The 19158-nt window shown below is 30.7% G+C and overlaps 4 protein-coding genes across 8 annotated transcripts; 1 reads left to right on the top strand and 3 right to left on the bottom strand.

Annotated features, from left to right (window-relative positions):
- Positions 1–1417: 1417 nt before the first annotated feature.
- On the bottom strand, positions 1418–5459 carry LOC114939237 (serine/threonine-protein phosphatase PP1-gamma catalytic subunit B). Its single transcript, XM_029313503.2, has 5 exons — positions 5217–5459; positions 4071–4202; positions 3733–3963; positions 3323–3651; positions 1418–3233 (listed from the first exon to the last, which is right to left on the bottom strand). Exons 1-5 carry the CDS (start codon positions 5269–5271, stop codon positions 2994–2996), a joined length of 987 nt encoding a protein of 328 aa, XP_029169336.1. The 5' UTR covers positions 5272–5459; the 3' UTR covers positions 1418–2993.
- Positions 5460–5588: 129 nt separating this feature from the next.
- LOC114939238 (ran-specific GTPase-activating protein) lies at positions 5589–7424 on the top strand. 2 transcript variants are annotated; one of them, XM_029313505.2, is made up of 5 exons: positions 5589–5776; positions 6099–6256; positions 6348–6634; positions 6721–6845; positions 6927–7424. In XM_029313505.2, exons 1-5 carry the CDS (start codon positions 5762–5764, stop codon positions 7047–7049), a joined length of 708 nt encoding a protein of 235 aa, XP_029169338.1. In that variant the 5' UTR covers positions 5589–5761; the 3' UTR covers positions 7050–7424. The 2 variants fall into 2 exon arrangements, with proteins under 2 accessions (XP_029169338.1, XP_029169337.1); XM_029313504.2 differs by having other exon boundaries at positions 5592–5776; positions 6721–7424.
- Positions 7224–10540, bottom strand: wbl (endoplasmic reticulum protein 29-like protein wbl). Its single transcript, XM_029313506.2, has 3 exons — positions 10420–10540; positions 8650–9048; positions 7224–8385 (listed from the first exon to the last, which is right to left on the bottom strand). The coding sequence occupies exons 1-3, from the start codon at positions 10528–10530 to the stop codon at positions 8146–8148; spliced, it is 750 nt and encodes a 249-aa protein (XP_029169339.1). The 5' UTR covers positions 10531–10540; the 3' UTR covers positions 7224–8145.
- Rbbp5 (retinoblastoma binding protein 5) lies at positions 10432–19041 on the bottom strand. 4 transcript variants are annotated; one of them, XM_029313501.2, is made up of 12 exons: positions 18946–19041; positions 18579–18681; positions 18404–18480; positions 17530–17872; positions 16898–17230; positions 16371–16653; positions 16015–16180; positions 15552–15691; positions 14886–15213; positions 14452–14639; positions 13203–13228; positions 13057–13120 (listed from the first exon to the last, which is right to left on the bottom strand). In XM_029313501.2, exons 2-12 carry the CDS (start codon positions 18670–18672, stop codon positions 13113–13115), a joined length of 1986 nt encoding a protein of 661 aa, XP_029169334.1. In that variant the 5' UTR covers positions 18673–18681; positions 18946–19041; the 3' UTR covers positions 13057–13112. The 4 variants fall into 4 exon arrangements, 3 of the variants coding, with proteins under 3 accessions (XP_029169335.1, XP_029169334.1, XP_029169333.1); XR_003821199.1 differs by lacking the exon at positions 13057–13120 and adding an exon at positions 13516–13647; XM_029313500.2 differs by lacking the exons at positions 13057–13120; positions 13203–13228 and adding exons at positions 13609–13647; positions 13928–14034.
- Positions 19042–19158: the final 117 nt, after the last annotated feature.

The following is a 19158-nucleotide window of genomic DNA, read 5'->3' as shown; positions in this document are numbered from 1 at the left end:
TTATCCTTTCTCATCTTGATGCACCTCTTTCACGCTTCTCTGTATCTCTTGTACGGTTTTCACGAATTTGATTAATCTTCTTATTAGTAGCCAACGCTGTTGATTGCATTCTCATTTCTTTTTCTTGTCACATTTCTGCCATTGTTTATACTTTGCTTACTTAGTAAAAAAAAAACATTTAGCTTTAGAATAAAAGCGTTCTTAACGTACTTTGGCTTCCTGCGGCATATATCAATGTCCCACTCTCTCTCTCTCTCTCTCTCTCTCTTTCTCAGTAATTATTAATAAGTAGATATTAATATATATAATTGTTAATTAATCACTATTAATAATGTTTATGTGATCATTACTAAATAAAGGGAGAAAGAGAGGAGAAACGAATAAATCTATTTCTACAATATCAATTTTATTAAAAAAAAATAAAGAATATAAATATCTTCTTGACCAGCGCTCGTTATAATTTTGTGTTTGGCTATTGCAATTTTCATATATAATAGTCCTTGTATAATAAAGATTCCCCCATAGCAAAAACATTGGTGATATCATGGTGATGTGTTCTTTGTCACAAGGAAAGCGGACATTCGCACATTGTTATGACATCCAGAACACATCACCATGATATTACCAATGTTTTTACTATGGGGGTTCTTAATTAATATATTTATACTTTAAATATCTCATCCAGAAAGTTATATAAAGATATAATGATTGATATCATAAATCAATATATTAGAATTTGTTTTTAATTGGTATGAGCCTTCTATGTATCTAATTTCATCTACTCTCTCTTTCCCTTTGCTCTAAAATATATACTTATATGTTTTAAACACAAATTATAATTAGAATAGATTTTGTTACTTATTGATCATATCCCAATAAGTAAAAAATTCAATTCAAGTAATTAAGTTATCAATATTTATCTTATTTCTGAAGATTATGAGCGATAATGGAAAGTGCGTCGCAAAGAGCTTAATAAGACAAGATGATAATTGGTGTTATCGGCTTAGCCCTCTTGTATACGTATATATATGTATCTCTCTTAATACGCAGATAAAATTACAGCCGCCGGAACGATGGTGTGTGTCTATCTAAATACAGTATGATTAATCAGAAAAAAACTTCGAGAAAATAAATGAGTCTTTGAGATGAGCGAATATTTACATAGATGTGAAGAATATGAATGCTTTACGGACGAATTTAAGTTATTCTAAATATCATATATAGTACCTATATCGCGCATTCTCTCTCGATATTTATGCTTTACATATAATTAATATTCGCGGAACAATATTGAGATAAGTCACGTTTTGCTAGTCTCTCCTAGAAGTAGATAAAATTGAACTCTGTCCAAATTCGCATATTTGAAATCGCCAGCCGGGATGATGGATATATATGTATCGATTGAAGAGATGACGGATGTTTTTATGTGAATTTTATTTATAAAAAGAAATTAATGTGTGTACAAGAAGAAAGGAGGATAACATGATCGGTCTTTCAAGATCCCGTAGGATCCTCACGTCGTGGTTTTTCTAGATAGCTTTACGTGATAGCTATTGTGTTTTCTTTTTTTTTCTTTTTATTATTATTATCAGGGATGAATCCGTGCTTTGTGCATAGGCTAATGGGAACGCTGAAGATAGGGATGCATGTGGGAAAACTAAATAAAATGAATGTGAAAAGCGAGGAAGATGGATAATGTTAACAGTAGTAATGATTCGATCCTGACAGAACTATCTCGATCAAGAGATGGAAAACTCTCGATCGTAAAAGGACAAGTTTCTTTCCTTTTTCGTATATTATTTCATAATTAGATGCCTATGATAGAGTGATACCAATGTGCGCTCGCGTGTGTTCATTAATCACACGATTAATTATCCCGCGTTTATAGATACTATATAGCGTCGTTGATATTAATTAATCCAGAGAAGCCTTGCCGTCATAATAATCGCAATATCAGTATACTTGTTCTCGTTCGTCATAAGACAATAATGTACACATTAATGGTTCATTAAATGCTTCGACACTTGCTTTTAGAACGAAACTTGTTTCTCTGTCTCTTCCTCTCTATCTTTCTCTCTCTCTCTATCCATCTATCTCTTCCTCTCTCTGTATTTCACAATTCATATATAAATGTATATTTATAAAAGTACGTATGATGTAATAGATGTCGTTTACAAATTTGTGCAACTTACAGAAGTATCGAGCTATATAAATACCTATTATACTTTAAAGAATTATATATCTAGGCAATCGCTCGTTATTACTTGTATATCGATATCTTCATTAACAGCATACTTACATAATGAAATGAAGCGAGAGTGGCATGGTATGTTTTTTTGACATTGCAATATAATTATTATGTCGATTTTCGTCACAGCGCGAAGTAATCGAAAGAGGTCTTATCTTCTTGGCAAATTAGATGCTGACGACACCGACGAATAAATGTAGATGAAAAATAAAAGACATTACGATTGACGAATGCGAAAGACGAATTACATTGAAAGTTTTTGCTTTGTGCCGTTTTGCTTTTTACTTTTTCAACTTTGCAAATTATTAAGATTGTTGCCGGCAATCACACAAATCTTTTCTAATCTTATCATCGATAGATCAGAGGTTTTCTACTATTTTGTTTTATACAATAACACATTTAGCTACAAACATACTCTATCATTTACTACTTTCGACAAACTCTGTGAAAAGCAACGCCCCTCCGGATTTTCTGATAGATGTATTCCGATTCATTATAACTATTTCTGCAGGCTTCGTAGTCAATCGAAAATAATAATAATAATAATAATAATATAATAATAATTATTATAACTTCTTTCTCTCTCTCTTTCTCGCTCGCTTGCGTTCTCTCTCTCGCTCTCGCTTTCTCTCTTTCGTTCTCTCTCTCTTTCTTACAAGGACGTAACGTCTTAACAGATGGTGGGTCAGGGAGTAGCAGTTGTAAAATCTTAAGCATCCCATTCGAAAAGACAAGTCTAAGGATTTCACTTCTTCTTATTTTTGTTGTTCGCGCCTCGCGGTGGCGTCACCGGCCGTCCCGCATTCAGCCCACCGTAAGTGAATTTTCTCTTATCGGCTGGTTTTAAAATCTGAAAACTGCACATGAGAGTCTCGTCTACCGACATCATGGCACCTGCATTGTCAAATTCGCCGCAATAATTCGGAGCCGAGAATAATGTTACCAATTGTCGTTTGGCAAAGAATTCGTAACCATCTTCCACCACCTAAAAAAATATTTTACATTTTTAATACGTCAAAATCTTACAAAGTTATAAAAAGAATATATATAACTGTATATTAAAAATATTTTTACCTGATGTGCACGGCATATAAGATCAAAGTCATGTTTGTGTAAAAATTTGGCAACGACTTCTGCGCCAAATGTAAATGATACACCACGATCGTTTTCGCCCCAACCCATGGTATCTTTATCGGGATCGGACCACAATAAATCACAGAGTAATCCTTGATCAGGTACATCTGTCGGTCTCATGATACGTCTAATTTGTTCCATGCTCTGCAGATCCGGACTCAGGCCTCCATGACAGCAAAATATCTTTTCGTCTACTATCGCAGCAACCGGCAAGCAATTAAAGCAATCGGTGAACGTTTTCCATAGTTTAATATTGTAACGACGTTTACCTAAAATATAATTATGTTTTGTAGAACAAATTTATAAGCAGAGATAGCATAAGATATTTTATATTCATAATAGATATTTACACTCGTCATAAAATCCATATATCCTATTAATGGATGCACATTCGTGATTTCCTCTCAGCAAAAAGAAATTTTCTGGGTACTTGATTTTATAGGCAAGAAGGAGACAGATAGTTTCTAAAGATTGTTTCCCTCTATCAACATAATCTCCTAAAAAAAGATAGTTGCTCTCCGGAGGAAAACCACCATACTCAAATAATCGCAGCAAGTCGTAGTATTGCCCATGAATATCACCTTGTGAAAAAAGTTTCATAATGTATTTGTGTCATTATAAAACATGAATATTAATTTCTTCTTTTATTTGAATTGAAATAATTTTTTATCCGCCTTCATTTGCTCACCACATATCTTTAATGGTGCTTCAAGTTCTAAAAGAATGGGTTGTGATAGAAAAATTTCTCGCGACTTGAGACACAATCCTCTAATCTCCACTTCTGTCAACTGAACATTTTTGCCTGGTCTTGCTCCTCGCACTAAAAAAACATAAAAGATCATACCTCAACAACAGTAAAAGTATGATAAACATTTTATATCGTCATACATATTTTCATATCTTTCAATATATTGATTACTTTTCTGATAAAGAAATATAAAGCAGATGAATCAATATTCAATACACTCACATACATGAATCACTGGATACATTTAGTACAACTGTTTGATACACAGCTGTTTATAATTGGAATATAATCTAAAGCTATGCCAATCATGAATAGCCATTGCAGTCACTGGGCGCTCAATGAGCAATATTGTACTAAATGCATCTATTATAGTGAAATCAATTCACTATCATTCTCAACACCACATTAAAACTTCCAAAGTACATATAGCCTAAGAAGTAAACATTTCAGATATTTTGTAAAATATAAAACAATTACAAATCATAATCAATAAATTCCATACAAAGTTAGATATTTAAGTCAATAAGAAAATTATTCTTAAAACATAAATTTTGTCAGTGCTCAGACTTGCCTCATCAACTCAATACAATCATTCTCATATTTTTTCTCCCTTATTTTCCAGAAAATAACTTTGGACGCCAATGCACACAAACACTCATAATTTCAACAAAATAATATTCGTGCATCGCGAGAGCAAAGCGGAGCGATATACGCAACAGGATTTAATCACGTCACGGACCTCGCCCAGAATCGCGTCGAGGACGAGGTCGTCGGCCGTGATTTACGTAAACAAACGTCATCCGCGAGTCGAGGACTCCCATCCTCGGCCTCGGGGACATTGCGTAACACGACAGGAGTAAAACAAGCAGCGACAAGGAAACAAGTGGATTCGGGCCGGAGTTGCCCTTGAAGAGCAGGAAGAGTCCCGGGGATCGCGGGGCGTCGTCGCTCGGTCATCGTCCCCAGGAAGAGCCCAGGAGGAGGTTCCCGAGGAAGCCTCGCGGCAGCGCGTTGCGCTGCTGCGTCTCGCCATCCCCCCTCCCATTTTTCTTTCTCGTTCTCAGACAGCGCATCGACCAGTTTTACCTTCCAAGAGCCGAGCTATGATGTTGTCGATGTTCAACTTGTCGGTCTCAGCCATCGGGTCGGAGTCTCGATGCGCGTCCCGGGCTTCAAACGGAGCAGCTTCTCGCGAGGATGATCGTCGATCCGCCTGGATTCCTCAGGGCCGCACTTTTGACACTTGGGCTGTCTCGCGCTCGCGCGGCTTCAACGTACAAGGTACCTCGCAATGGCCGCCCGGATAACCGCGCACTCCACTCCCTTTCGTCCCCCACCTTCTCCTACCCCTTCTCTTTATCGACAGTCGAAGCCTGCGAGAGCTCGCGATTCTCGATCGCTCGAGCATGCGCGTCCGAGGTTGAATATGGTTCTTTTTTTCTCTCTCGGGTTCTCCTCTTCGGACGCGATCACCGGGATTTTGGATTGAGATACACCTAGTGCGCACGCGTGCGAGAATCTACGAGAGATTATTTGAGATCAACGATTTTTTTGCACATCAAAACTCGCACCGCTTACGAGATTGTGACAAGATCCATTCGTGTAATTTTGCTCATCCAGGGAAGACGAAGATGCCGGAGAACGTGGTACATATACTTTGACGAAATTTTCTTCTTTTTTTTTTAGTTAAATTAATACGTTGATATTGAGTTTGATTTGTTGTGCCGAATTTAGATTACGTCGCAAGAGCGACAGGTTATGCGTTTGCATTGTTCGTTCGAGATTCAGAACGAGACAATGCATGAAAGGCGAAAATTATATCTTCTTTTTACTAACTTTGCTTTATTTAGATCTCAATTTTTATATTTATTTGAACGTGGAAGTTGTCTTGATCCCCAAATTTTGTATTTTGAAAGTTCGACAAATTTTAAAAATTTGTTTTTCTTTTTTTTGTTTTTCCTTTTCAAGCTAAACGGCGATCATATTGATGTGAAAGGTGCCAACTGCGAATCCCAGGACAATGATGAGGAGAACACTGAAAATGATGTGCATTTTGAACCTATAGTTACTTTACCTTTAATAGAAGTGTCCAACAATGAGGAAGATGAGACAGAGATGTTAAAACTGTAAGTTAAAACAGTATAACTGTAAGAATACGTTTTTTGTTTACACAATAGACTTACAGAATAATTTATGTGTTTTTTTTGTCATTCCTAGGCGAGCAAAATTATATCGTTACGATACATCAAATATTCCAGCGGAATGGAAGGAGCGTGGTACAGGAGAAGTCAAATTGCTGAGACACAAAACAAAAAACACAGTTAGAGTAGTGATGCGCAGAGACAAAACTCTTAAGATCTGCGCTAATCATTTTGTGACTCCGTGGATGGAACTGAAACCAAATTGTGGCAGCGATAGGGCATGGGTCTGGAGTGTACTTGCAGATTTTGCAGACGAACAACTCAAGCCGGAATTGCTGGCAATACGTTTTGCAAATGTTGAAAGTAAGTTTTAAATAGATATACATCAAAAATTTTGTGTATATAAACAAAAATATTAATATCCTTGCATTATTTTACTTACTTGTTAGATGCTTCTATGTGGAAGGAAGCATTTGAAAAGGCTAAAAAGATTGTGGGATCTGAATGTGAGATTTATGCCGGCAAAAACAATCCGGAACAAAAGCTCAGTGAAAGCGACAGTGAATCCAGCGATGTAAGTTATGATGAAAGTACTGATAATGAGGATCAGACAAAGTTGTCTAAACAGACTGAAGAATCTGACGCGATTTCTCAGCAGAGAGAAGTCGAAAAAGTATCAACAACGTTGGCAGAAAAGAAAGATGTGACAACAAATGAGGAGAAAATAATCAACGAAATCACAAAGTTAAAAGTGAAAGATGAAGGTGAGACAAAGTAATTTTATGTATATGTATATATATATATATATACATCTGAAGACATGAATAACGCGGAGTTTTATTATCAAATGTCACATTCCGTTTTTATATGCACACACAGAGGTGCATATCACATGCCATTAACGTTTCATTACCTGATAATTAATAAATACGTAGACATTTTTTAGCAATAACGTTATAGAAAAGCTAAATAAATTTTCAAGTTGTGGGATAAAGCTGTATTTATACGAATGTTACATATATTATCTGTGATTTTTTTAAACTGAGTGTAAATTAATACAAAATTGCATTTGTACCGGAAAGTGTGTATGTGAGAGAACGTGTGTTGTGAACGAACCGAAAATAAATACAACGACAAATGTATGAACAGAAAATTTCTCGAATTTTATTTATTTTTTCATTCAGAAAAATTATTTATATATCACATTTTTTATAGTTAATGATTGCATATTATGTTTGTTTTAAGAATATCAAATCCTATATTGAAAAAATCACAAGTACATCATATAATATAAAATTGTTGTGTACAAATTACAATATGTTATAATCCACAATCTTTGACAATAGCAGATTTTCTGTTTGGAACATACTTTTAAGAAATTTTTATTTTTTTGCTGCTTTTTTTATATGTAACAAAAAAATAAATAATTATATTTATTCAGATATTTAATTTCATAGATAAACAGATTTCTCTAGATGTAAAAAGTCTATATTTTTAATATTTATCGCCTAGTTTGTCTTGTGTCCGTGTATCTGTATAAAGGAACAACACGCACAACAAATAAACAACCTTAGCAAGTAGCCTTACATATCATCTTGTAGAAAGTATGATCAAGAAATACTTTATCACATAATGACATTTAATAAGGAATAAAATAATACTGTGACATATTGTTTTGAATAGTGTCCAAATGTATCAAGTGTGCATTCTAATTAATTATATTTATATAAAATTGAAACATAAAATCTACTATAAAACAAACAATTAATATTCGAACTGAAACTCAATTATGAAATATAATTATATAACATATAATTATTAGGTAAATTATATAACATTTGGACAATCATATTAATAAATTTGATTGTGGTCCTCTATAATTCATCCCTTGCTGAGAAAGACTGTAGAATGTTTCGTCTCTCTTCCATTGTACGTTTCTTTTGATCAGATAATTTTCCTCTATAAAGAAGTCCCTGTACTCGTGTTTCTTCCGTTTGTACAAATACATCTCCCTTCTCCAAAATCTTCTCCATAGTCTTTACATAAGTCTTTGCAGCCTCTCGTTGCTCTTCTGGCAGAGTCTCTTCGAAGATTCTTGCCTTTTTTAATATTTCCTAAGAAAAAGAAAACATTCTCTTTTTAGACAGAAAATTTAGTAATATCGCAAACGTTTAATTATTTTAATTCTTTGTCCAAGTATCAATATGTTTACAAGGCTGATATTCCAGCATGTTAGCATAATTGGAATATGTATAAGAATTTAATTTAAAAGAATTTTTTAATATTTCTATATTTTTTGTTTCCCGAAAAATTATATCCTGCTTTTTTATCGAACATTAATAGATTATATTTGCCTAATTTTATTAGCATTAAATTACCTGTCTTTCCTGTTCGTTCGCGGCTTTGAATGTCTCGGCTAATTTATCTAATCGTTCTATGCATCCTGGTAGGCCTAAGTATACTCTTGAGTTTGCTCTGATGAATCGCTTCAAGTATTCGCCGGTGAAATCAGAATATTTTTCGGTAGTAAATCTTGTCGGTTCCGATTTACCTTGAACGAATAATAGGACTACCGGGAAGTCCTCCTTCTTGATGTTATAACGTTGAGCCAAATCGGAATTATCCTTATTACCAAAATCTTTAACACCCACTGTGGCTATTAGGAGATCTTGCGAATCCTTAGTATCGGCTGCCACTGTCGCATATTGTTCGTGTTTGCCACCATATGGAAATGCGACGTCGAATTTAACGAGTACCACCTTGAATCTAGGAATCACCTGCAATGATAAAAAAAATATATATATGTAATATAAAAATTATATATAAATATATATACAAAAAATATATATATATATATATATATATATATATAATATATATATATATATTATTAAATAAAATATATAAAATATATATATATACAATATAAATATTTTATATATATATAATATTTATATTGTATACAGTACCGGTCAAAATAATTAGATTACCTTTTAATTTTTTTCAGCATAACTTGTTTTAAAGTGCACGGATCTTTACACAAATCATAACATGTTTTGAAGGACGGTATATCATATATTGAATTATAATTCAATGTTATATCAACCTTCAAAACATGTTATGATTTGATACAGATCCGTGTATTTTAAAACATGTTATGCTGAAAAAATCAAAAGGTAATATAATTTTGAACGGTACTGTAAATTGAAAATAATACTTTTAATTACAAAATCCTACATAAAGAAAGTTGCGAACGAGGTGCTAATAATTGGAACCGTTTTAAATGTTTCGCACTCGTAAAAAAAAGATGCATGAACTATATTTTTGTGAATGCAGAAACAATGTACTTGATTTTATATATTAAAAGAAAAAATATATATATACATATACGTATTTTTTAAATAAATTATCGAATATTTTTTCTTGATATATCCATAATGCATTTATTGCATACACTTCGTAAAAATGATATTATGTGCAGTGATAATATTATCATTATTACCTATTCTTGCTTTAAAAGTTGCAAATGCAGTCACGATTTTAGCGATTATTACATTGTGTTTTTAGATATATTATAAATACATTTTTGGATATAATTATATTATATATGATAATTACAATTAATTACAACGACATACATTTTCTCAAAGAAACATATGTCTTAACATTCAATCGATTCGTCGTCTAATAGAATCGAATTATTATGAATAAATAACGCTTACATGAATCAAAATATGATGCAACTTGCCAACGTGGCACGTAACTATAGCAACTTTAAAGCTAAGCACAGTGAAAATTGATCGAATTATTTCATCTCTCATCTCATTATTTTTTTTTTAATGCATAGAAAATATATATATATACATATACTTTTTCTTTCTTTTCATTATTACAAATTATATGTCGTAGTTATAAAACAAAAAAAAATAATTCTCAATTATGTTATTAATTTCATAACTTCCACATTAATTTTATCATCTAAGCCGAATTTCGTGATAAAATTTTTGCACAACGCAAATCTGACATATAAAAATAAAATATATTTCAAACCTTAATCTAGTATGTTATTTTATTAAATTTTTTCAAAATTAAAATAGTCGATTTATATTACTCAGTCGAAAATTATCGATCATATTTCTTTTCCATACCTTGTCGAAGGAATAGGAGTCCAAAGGGACGCATCCTTTGCAATCTTCACCGGTAGTGACATGATACGAGACGACGATGATTAGCATAAACACGAGGCTTGATCGAATCATGATCTATAAGAATTTCGGTGTTCCCGCGTCTTCACGTGTCTGCCTCCAAGTCAGTCAATTAACTACTCCGGTTCTTTGACTTCGCCGAAACGAACGGCACCGTCCTCTTCGCACAACTGATGTAAATGACACTTGCGGGACGCGCGCACGTAACAAAACACGGCGACGACGTTAACCGTTCAACGACCGGAGTCCTACCGGTCTCCGGTTAACGCCTCTTAATCATTTAATTATCGAAGCCATTTAATTATCCGCTTATATGCGTTAATCGAAGATCAAATCAGATATTGGATAGACAATGCGATCTGATAAAAAACGTACATACGTACACAGTCGACTTCCTCTATCCTGAGATTCTTTATTCTGAATTTTCCTCTATTCTTCATTAGCTGTTTTCCTTCACAATTGGGTTCCCCTTATGTTGATTGGTTAATATCATTCTAATATCGTAGTCAAAAAAATTGACTGTGGTACTGTCACGTCAATTTCTTAAATTCCTCTTATTGTTTCATGTATAATTAATTTATAAATAATAAGAATTTGAAAGAGAATTGATTTGAGATATTTTTCAGAATCTTTTACATTTGGAGATATAGATAGAAATTAAAAAGTATCATTTAATTTTTTCTTTTAATAATAATCTTCATTTTCTTTCATGTTCTTCTATAAATATTCAATTTTTATTGTTTTTGTGTTTTTCTATATTATTTATCTTATACATTAAACATCTTATATATTTAATTATTTTCCCTTTTTATGTTCTAATCTTGGTCTTCCTTTTTTCGTGGTTGGTTTATCTTTTCCTTTGTTTAACAAAGGATGCATTTCTATAAATTATTAATTAATATTAGTATAAAATTAAGTCAGTATTCACAATTGTTTCTGAACATAATTATTTTATAGCGATATCTTACCACCAATTGGTGCTCCTTGCAAGTCTATGTCGTGCGAACGATGTTTTTTCATTGGCGCTTCATGTGGTGTTACTTGAGTATCTTCAGAATCTTCCACATCGGGAGATATAGGTAGAAATTGAAGAGAACCAATATCTTCAGTTTCTTCATCAGAGCTACAAAATGCAGCAACTCTATCAATCGATGCGACATCAACCTCTATTTCTTCATCCTGAGCCTCTTCTCCTTGTACTACAGATTTATCTTCATCACTCAAATCAAATTCACTTTCTCTTTCTTCATATTCAACATTTTCATCCAATTCCTTAAAATCTGGTGCAAATGCAGACCAATTCTCCACCTGGTTTTGAGCCCAAATAGAAACTACACCCGATGAGATAGATGCAATTATTGGTCTCACTGGATGCCACTGTCACAAAAAAAGAATAGTACATTTTATTATGGATACTTATTACTATTTTAATTAAAGATTAAAAAAACATTATGATAAGTATAAATAAAATTTTCTTACCACAACATCAAGTAAAAGCTCGCCCTTAGTTCCATGTAAAATTTTCACTAAATTTCCAATACTTTTTTCCCACACATACAATGCATGTTGTCTCGCCGATCCAGCACACACATATTCTCCATCACCAGAAAAGCAACATTTTTTCCACATTGTTTTATTTACAAGATCTTGCAATTTCTGAATTGGCTCAGGTTCACCATCCTTACCACATGCTAATATTTCAGTACTGTCATATACACGTATTACTCTATCAGATGTATTAACTAGAAAACAGGAGCCTCGTCGTGCAAATTCTATACTTTTCACTGCTGTATTACTAGCTGTACCCTGTGTTATTTTATAAGAAGCCTTCACAGTTAATGTCTCGGCATCTAGAACCAAGACTCTACCACGAGCATTTCCTGTATATACATAATCACCACGTCTATCAAATGATGCTACTATGTTTAAATCACTCTGAAATTAAAGTAATATTGTTTTTGATGACCAATGTCATTTCTGTTTTCAAGTATTTATGTGAAAAGAATTATTAAGCTATTATAAAGATTCAATGATATATACATCATATAATACATACATCTTCATCAAGTGGTATAACTCTATGTGTTCCTTCAACATCAACCATAACAGCAGCATGACGCATGGGGCACACTAGAAATTTGTTGAGATTTCTTGGATGAAATTGCACCTTCAATATTGGAGAAGGAAACCTGTATTTCTGATCACATTCTCCAGATAGAACGTCCCATATACAAACATTATTATCTGTTGAAGCACTTAACAACTTATGACCATTTCTAGACCAACTAAAAGATACATTACATTTAGTATACTTTAACATTTGACTTCTTTAACAATATATTCAATTTCTTTATGTTTCTTTTCGACTCAATTATTTTTTATTAATAAGTTATCATATACTTTCACAAGTAATTATCTCTTCGTATACCAAATTTACTCTATATTATTGTACTATACTGTATATAACTTACCTCAATGAACAAACAGGATGTACATGGGCACTAATAATCTTAGCTATTCCACGAGTCAAAAAATCCCAAATTACAATTCTTCCATCATTGCATCCAACGGCAAGTAGCGTCCCTCTCTTATTAAATGTACACGTTACAGCAAGAGATATACAATCTAACGTGCCATCAAACTCCTAAGAGTAATTATAAAAATACGTTTAATTAATATTACTCATTATTTTATTGATAAAAATAAGATTAAAGTGAGATACATACCTCTGGATAGTTTTGTCCAAATGATTCTGTAAAAACAAATATATATTAAAATATATTATAACCTATATTAAAACGTATGCTAGAAAAATAAGTGTCAGAATTTAAAGTTAATTACTATGCCTTTATGTTTACTGGAAGTAACAAATAAAATTTATATTAAGAAAAATGGAAAATACAAATTACAAAAAAAACTTCACCAAATACTTGCAATTAGATGCACATTTAAAATAATTGATCTCTATAATACTTCGATTTCTCAAATTATTATTAATGACATATATTTATTGAATATTTAAGTAAACCATGTATTTACCTAATAGTTCTAAATTCATTTTGATAATATCAAAATTTCTATGTTTATTATGATTACTGCACTATACACATCTGTTCGTTTTGCTTGCACTTTCTATAGCATAACAAGCTGTGTTCGAAAACGTCACTTCCGCTTTACGTTTAAGAAAGAGGAAGTGCATTCGAATGACGTTTTCAAATGCAGTTTTAGAAAAATAGAAAGAAAAAATAATACATATATATAATAAATTCTATACACAGAATTGATATTCTATAATTTGTTTTTAGAAATAATCAGTATATATGCATATAACAGAGCGAGAGAGAGAGAGAGAGAGAGAGAGAAAGAGAGAGGGGGAGAGAGAGCGTAGGGATTGATATATTGTATATATTTTATATTTAATTCTAATATTTTTTCAATATATATTACTTACATACAAATATATATATTTAAAAAAACTAATTTTTTTAGATTTCATCATTATGCTGTATCTTATTATCAATTGCATTTTTCACTTTTTTATATTGCTCTAATATACACCTGAAATTTTTGTTTGTTTTTTTAATAATTAATATTAAAATTCAATACAAATAAATATATTTATAGTAATTCTATTTTTTAAATATATTTTATATCTCAAACCAAATTGTATGACGATTTATATTAGCTGAATTTGCACATTATATATATATATATATATATATATATATATATATATATATATTCTCAGATTTTTCAATAATTATAAAATTTTTATATTGCTTTTTAAATTATTGTTTTAATTTGTTATGTATCAAAAATAAAAAAGCAAGTAAAAAGCAAAATGTGCAATTAGTATTTTTATATGTCATAAAAATAAGAATGGAAATTATAAAAGAAAATCTTGGAACAAAGAAATATGCTTTGTATTTCTTAGAATATATAAAAAAATTGTCAACTTAGATCAATTATGCTTACTTTTCGGCTGCACATTCCCCTATCCAGTCAGACGCATCAATCATCATGTCAAATAATCGTTCTAAATATTTACTAAGGCACAGCATAATTGCATTTTCCGAGTGTTGTTGAAGCAATGGATGATATACTTCACGTAGAGTCATGCTATTGCTGCAACTCTCTATTTCTTTACTAAATATCTTCCATACCTAAAAAATGCATACATCTGTACAGATATATTAATAAATTAACACGTGTTAATTTATTGCATTATAAATATATATTATACTTTTAATAGCATTATATATATTTTATTTTTATTATTTACATTAAATATATATATATATATATATATATATATATTTATTTTATATTTATTTGCATTTTATTGCGTAGAATAAAGGAAGTTTTGCATTCTTATCTTCACTTTCTTTTATATGAGAAACTTTTCTTACCTGTACCCATTTTGTTGATAACGTATCTCGCAAGGATTCTCTATGTTTAAAGCGTTGCAAAGCATAAATAGCCTCAATACCCTCCTCAATAGTTTGAACTTCTTCAAATATTCGATCGATCAGACTTATAACCATATTCTCCAATTCTGTCACAGAGTCTCTAAACTTCTGCATATTTTTTAGCCATGTGGAATTCGTAACGTCCAGAATGTTATCGCGAACTAGTTTGACTTTTTCGAGATTCTCGTAAAATAAATTCTCTATTCGGCAGCAATAATCTTCGTGTTCAGTACCCTTTGCACCGCCGATCATTCCCACTTTATTACGCCTACAGACATTAATTATATATATTAGCATCCTTTTTATGTGCTTTTATTTTATGTACCTATATTAAAATATTATTTATATTCCCTAATCATATTTCTTTATCGAAAACAAATACAAATAAAAAAGTAATAAAGTAAGATAATAGGAAGGATATTCTTTTACATTTGTAATAAATAACATATATTCTTTTAAAATATCTTGGAAAAAATGTGAATTAAGAAATAATATTATACATATATTTTTTTATAAACTTTCTATATTAATAGTTAAATTGTGGAAATTTTGAATTAAAAATTATTATTATATATATAGGGAATATTCTATTTTTTTATATTTTACCTTCCAAATACGATTAAAGCGTTGCAAATCTCAATGACATCGTAACATCTTTGCGTAAACGTGTTGATGCGTTTAAATACTAATTGTTCATCCACATGCCAATCCCTATTCGTTTTTATGTGCGAAGTTATACTGGTGACCTGTAATCGATTTTTTCAATTAAATTTATTGGATTTTAAAATAATTATATGACCGACTTTATCAAAATTCTCCACAAATTATATCGATCTATTCATTTATAAAAGTTCTATAAATATAATATTTCTGGTTTTAGCTAATGCTGAAATAGTTTTAAAAGTTTTTGGAGCATTTCATTTGTAGTTGATAATGTAAATTGTTTCGATTCTAATAACGAGACAAATATAACTTAGACTCTGTTTCCAAATTCTAATGATTTAAAATTTATTAATAATTTGTAGAAGCTCTTGGTAGAAATATACTAATTATAAATTCTACAAGATACTTTGTTGTATACGATTCTGTATGTTTTGCAGCAAGAAATACATTTCTCAAGTATGTTTATTCCATTTTCCACATCGCCTTCTAATATTGCTTGTAAATCGACATAATTCTTACATTGAAGCACTATTTGAGTGCTTATAATCTCACACAGTATCTCGATGTTGTCCCTATAGATAAATATAATTATTCTTTTATCAATCAATTCTTTAATCATGGTATGCAGATTTCTTTTCTAATTAAGATCAATTCATAATTATGACATTAAAGTATTTTTTAATGAAATAATTGATAGTTTAAATAGAGTTCTAAATATCTTAACGATTTATCCATTATATAAATGATATAAAATAATCATACGATATATTATAAAACGGCGATTCCGTCCAGATAAACAGTATCAAAAGCAATATTTTCGTTATAGGCTCTTCGATCTCATTCGGGCATTTCAAATCGTTGCATGCCTCCGACAAAACATTCAGATATGCAATATTGGATGCAGCTTGTTCTAATCCTTGGTGAAGTTGTAACGTCAATAGTTGAAAAGAGTCTACACTCGGAGAACGAACATTCTCCAACAGACGTAATATTGATTGAATTTCTTTACTCGACAGTTGATCGTGTAAACAGCACAGATTGAAATCTGCAAATAAAACATTTTAGACCTTTATCTTAATTGCAGCATAGATATTTTAATAAGTAAATCTCTGATTAAGTAAGAAAAAACAATACCAAATAACTCTTTTTCCTGAGACAAAATAATTGTTATTTCTTTTTTTATTTTTTAAGTAGTGAAAATTTTAAATGATGATCAATTATGCTTACAATTTAATATATGTAAAATTTATGTAATATGTAAAATGCAATAATATATATTTAAAACTAACATATCGCTGTCCAATGTTGCAGCTCGTCAAAAATGATTCCTTTAGTTGTGTTCTTAGATGTATTCGCTAATGCTTCTTGTATCTGTTTGATCCAATATCGTACGATTCCTTCAAATCTATCTATCTGTGCCTTTTCCGATTCTCGCAATTTATTAGAAACATATTGTCCATCTTCCTTAGATAAATCTGGCTTTTCATCTCTGGGTGGTGCTGCGACATCAGGCAAATTTTCTTTCGGTACATAAAGCTTAGTCAAACCCATTGGTTTGTAAACCGATTCAGTTAAACATGTTAAAAAGTTGTGTAGATTGAACACCAGATTATTCCTGATAACTACTTCGATTAAAAAAAATATTTGTATTTTGCTTGATAATTATAATTAAATTATAATTAAATAATTTTGAAGTACAATCTATATCCTCATAATTAATTTAAAGAATTAATGATTTTATATATATAATAATTAATTATTTAACTTCAACAATTAATTTCTGATTACACCAATTTTTATTACTATTATTATTTATTGGATTGTACGAATTTTCTGAAAGATGCGTTGATGATTAATCAAAATTGTTACTTTCAATTTCAATTATAATAATTAGATTAAGTATTTATATAGATAAGGATACTCTCTGGCCATTCACCACTATTGAGTGCAGCAGGTGCATACATATTTTCCATAGCTTTCAACACGCACATCATCGCATTACGATTGATGCTGCCAAAAATGACCATGGCGTGAAAATTATCGACAGTGAAGATGTGCCAAGGCGTCCGCAAAAAATATACGAATTCAATTTGGTCATCTTCTGGAATATTTAATCGCGCTCTCAATGTATCCATCTCAAAATATATACTTAATAATGCGTGAACTGGATTCTCGAAGTACTCGCGAATAATTGTATGACAATTTTCGTTCCAATCGGAGTCCTTGATCGAAGAAAGCATTGTAAGATCTTTTACATATTGTACCTATGGAATGATGTTGAATATAATAGTAAATCTTAAGTTGCATTCTAATAATGATTAAAAAATCAATATATAATTATAAATTAAACTTTAAAAAATTTAAATATAATTTTAATTATTTTTTCATGAAACTGCTTTTATTCTTCTAATGTATTTTTATTCTTCTTGCTATATAAACAACTGCAGTTGTTTATATAGCAAGAAGAATAAAAATACATAAAAAGAATAAAAGCACACAAAAGAAATACAAATCAAGTTAATTTTTATGATTTAATTTAAATGTTATATATAAATTGCAAGTTTTTTAAAACAAGTTTATATATCAAGAAATAAAAAAATGAGAGCATATATATATATATATATATATTATATTATAGATTTCATTATCAAAGAACATTCTAAAAATAAAAAAAATACAAATATAAAATAAAATTTTAAAAAATAAATTAAAATTATCAAAATGTATTTATATGTATTTATGTTCAAGTCGCAAAAAGCCTAAAGTATTTAATTAAATTCAACGAAATAACTAACCAATTTATTTAAGTCTTGTTCATCAATGACCGGCTTAACCGGTTCAGAAAGATGTTCCTCTTCCGTTTCCGGACTTTCTGAAATATATATTTCAAATAAACAATTATTATCGTACATGATTAATTTTTTATTAATTAGCATCGATTTAAAAGGATCGAGTATTAAAGAAAAAAACCTTGTCGACCAAAGTCCTCTTCATCCGTATCCATATCCAAAAATTCTCTATGAGGATCAATCGATGATTTTTCCGCTTTTTTCGTTTTCTCCATCTTTTTAATCTAATGTATTAAAAAACAAAATAATAATATATACGAATATTCTATCGACAATAAATATCAATTATTGAAGACAGTGAGAGTGTACAGTATAATAGCTCGTAACAAGTACGTTGCCAAGTGATTTCAATATCGATAAAACGGATAATGAACATGTACGTGTAATATTAATTAAATTAAACTAAAATTTTTCTACGTATGAATTTAATTCATTAATCAATTTAATGAATATATATATATATATATATATATATGATTAATTCTTACATATTTGATCTATATCAATCCTGGATCAATAATTGATCCTGTATCAATTAGAATAACCTAACCTAACGCAGGTATAAATAAAATAAACAAATAAAAAAAAGCGAACCAGCCGATCGCGAGTTTCTGTTTTATCGACTGTCATTAGACTAGTTTGACAGATCATGTTTGCCCGAACGGTCGACAGTTGGCGCTGGTTACCGCGCATATTTACGG

The sequence above is a fragment of the Nylanderia fulva genome, unplaced genomic scaffold, assembly GCF_048542155.1.
Source record: "Nylanderia fulva isolate GAGA-0341 unplaced genomic scaffold, ASM4854215v1 Scaffold28, whole genome shotgun sequence".
NCBI lineage: Eukaryota > Metazoa > Arthropoda > Insecta > Hymenoptera > Formicidae > Nylanderia > Nylanderia fulva.
This window is presented reverse-complemented; position numbering and strand designations above follow the sequence as displayed.

Bases quoted from the DNA above. Each gene is read 5' to 3' on its own strand.
- LOC114939237 (XM_029313503.2), bottom strand. From the start codon at position 5,271: ATGGCTGAGACCGACAAGTTGAACATCGACAACATCATAGCTCGGCTC. The intron at 4,203-5,216 runs GTAAAACTGGTC...ATGTTTTTTTAG, and splicing joins CATAGCTCGGCTCTTGGAAG to TGCGAGGAGCAAGACCAGGC. The intron at 3,234-3,322 runs GTAAAAATATTT...ATATTTTTTTAG, and splicing joins TTATATGCCGTGCACATCAG to GTGGTGGAAGATGGTTACGA.
- wbl (XM_029313506.2), bottom strand. From the start codon at position 10,530: ATGATTCGATCAAGCCTCGTGTTTATGCTAATCATCGTCGTCTCGTAT. The intron at 9,049-10,419 runs GTATGGAAAAGA...TTATCATTGCAG, and splicing joins ACTCCTATTCCTTCGACAAG to GTGATTCCTAGATTCAAGGT. The intron at 8,386-8,649 runs GTAATTTAATGC...TCTTTTTCTTAG, and splicing joins CGAACGAACAGGAAAGACAG to GAAATATTAAAAAAGGCAAG.
- Rbbp5 (XM_029313500.2), bottom strand. From the start codon at position 18,672: ATGGAGAAAACGAAAAAAGCGGAAAAATCATCGATTGATCCTCATAGA. The intron at 17,231-17,529 runs GTATCCTTATCT...TAATCGAAGTAG, and splicing joins TAGTGGTGAATGGCCAGAGA to TTATCAGGAATAATCTGGTG. The intron at 16,654-16,897 runs GTTAGTTTTAAA...TTTTATTTGCAG, and splicing joins GCAACATTGGACAGCGATAT to ATTTCAATCTGTGCTGTTTA.
- LOC114939238 (XM_029313504.2), top strand. The intron at 6,257-6,347 runs GTAAGTTAAAAC...TGTCATTCCTAG, and splicing joins GAGACAGAGATGTTAAAACT to GCGAGCAAAATTATATCGTT. The intron at 6,635-6,720 runs GTAAGTTTTAAA...CTTACTTGTTAG, and splicing joins ACGTTTTGCAAATGTTGAAA to ATGCTTCTATGTGGAAGGAA.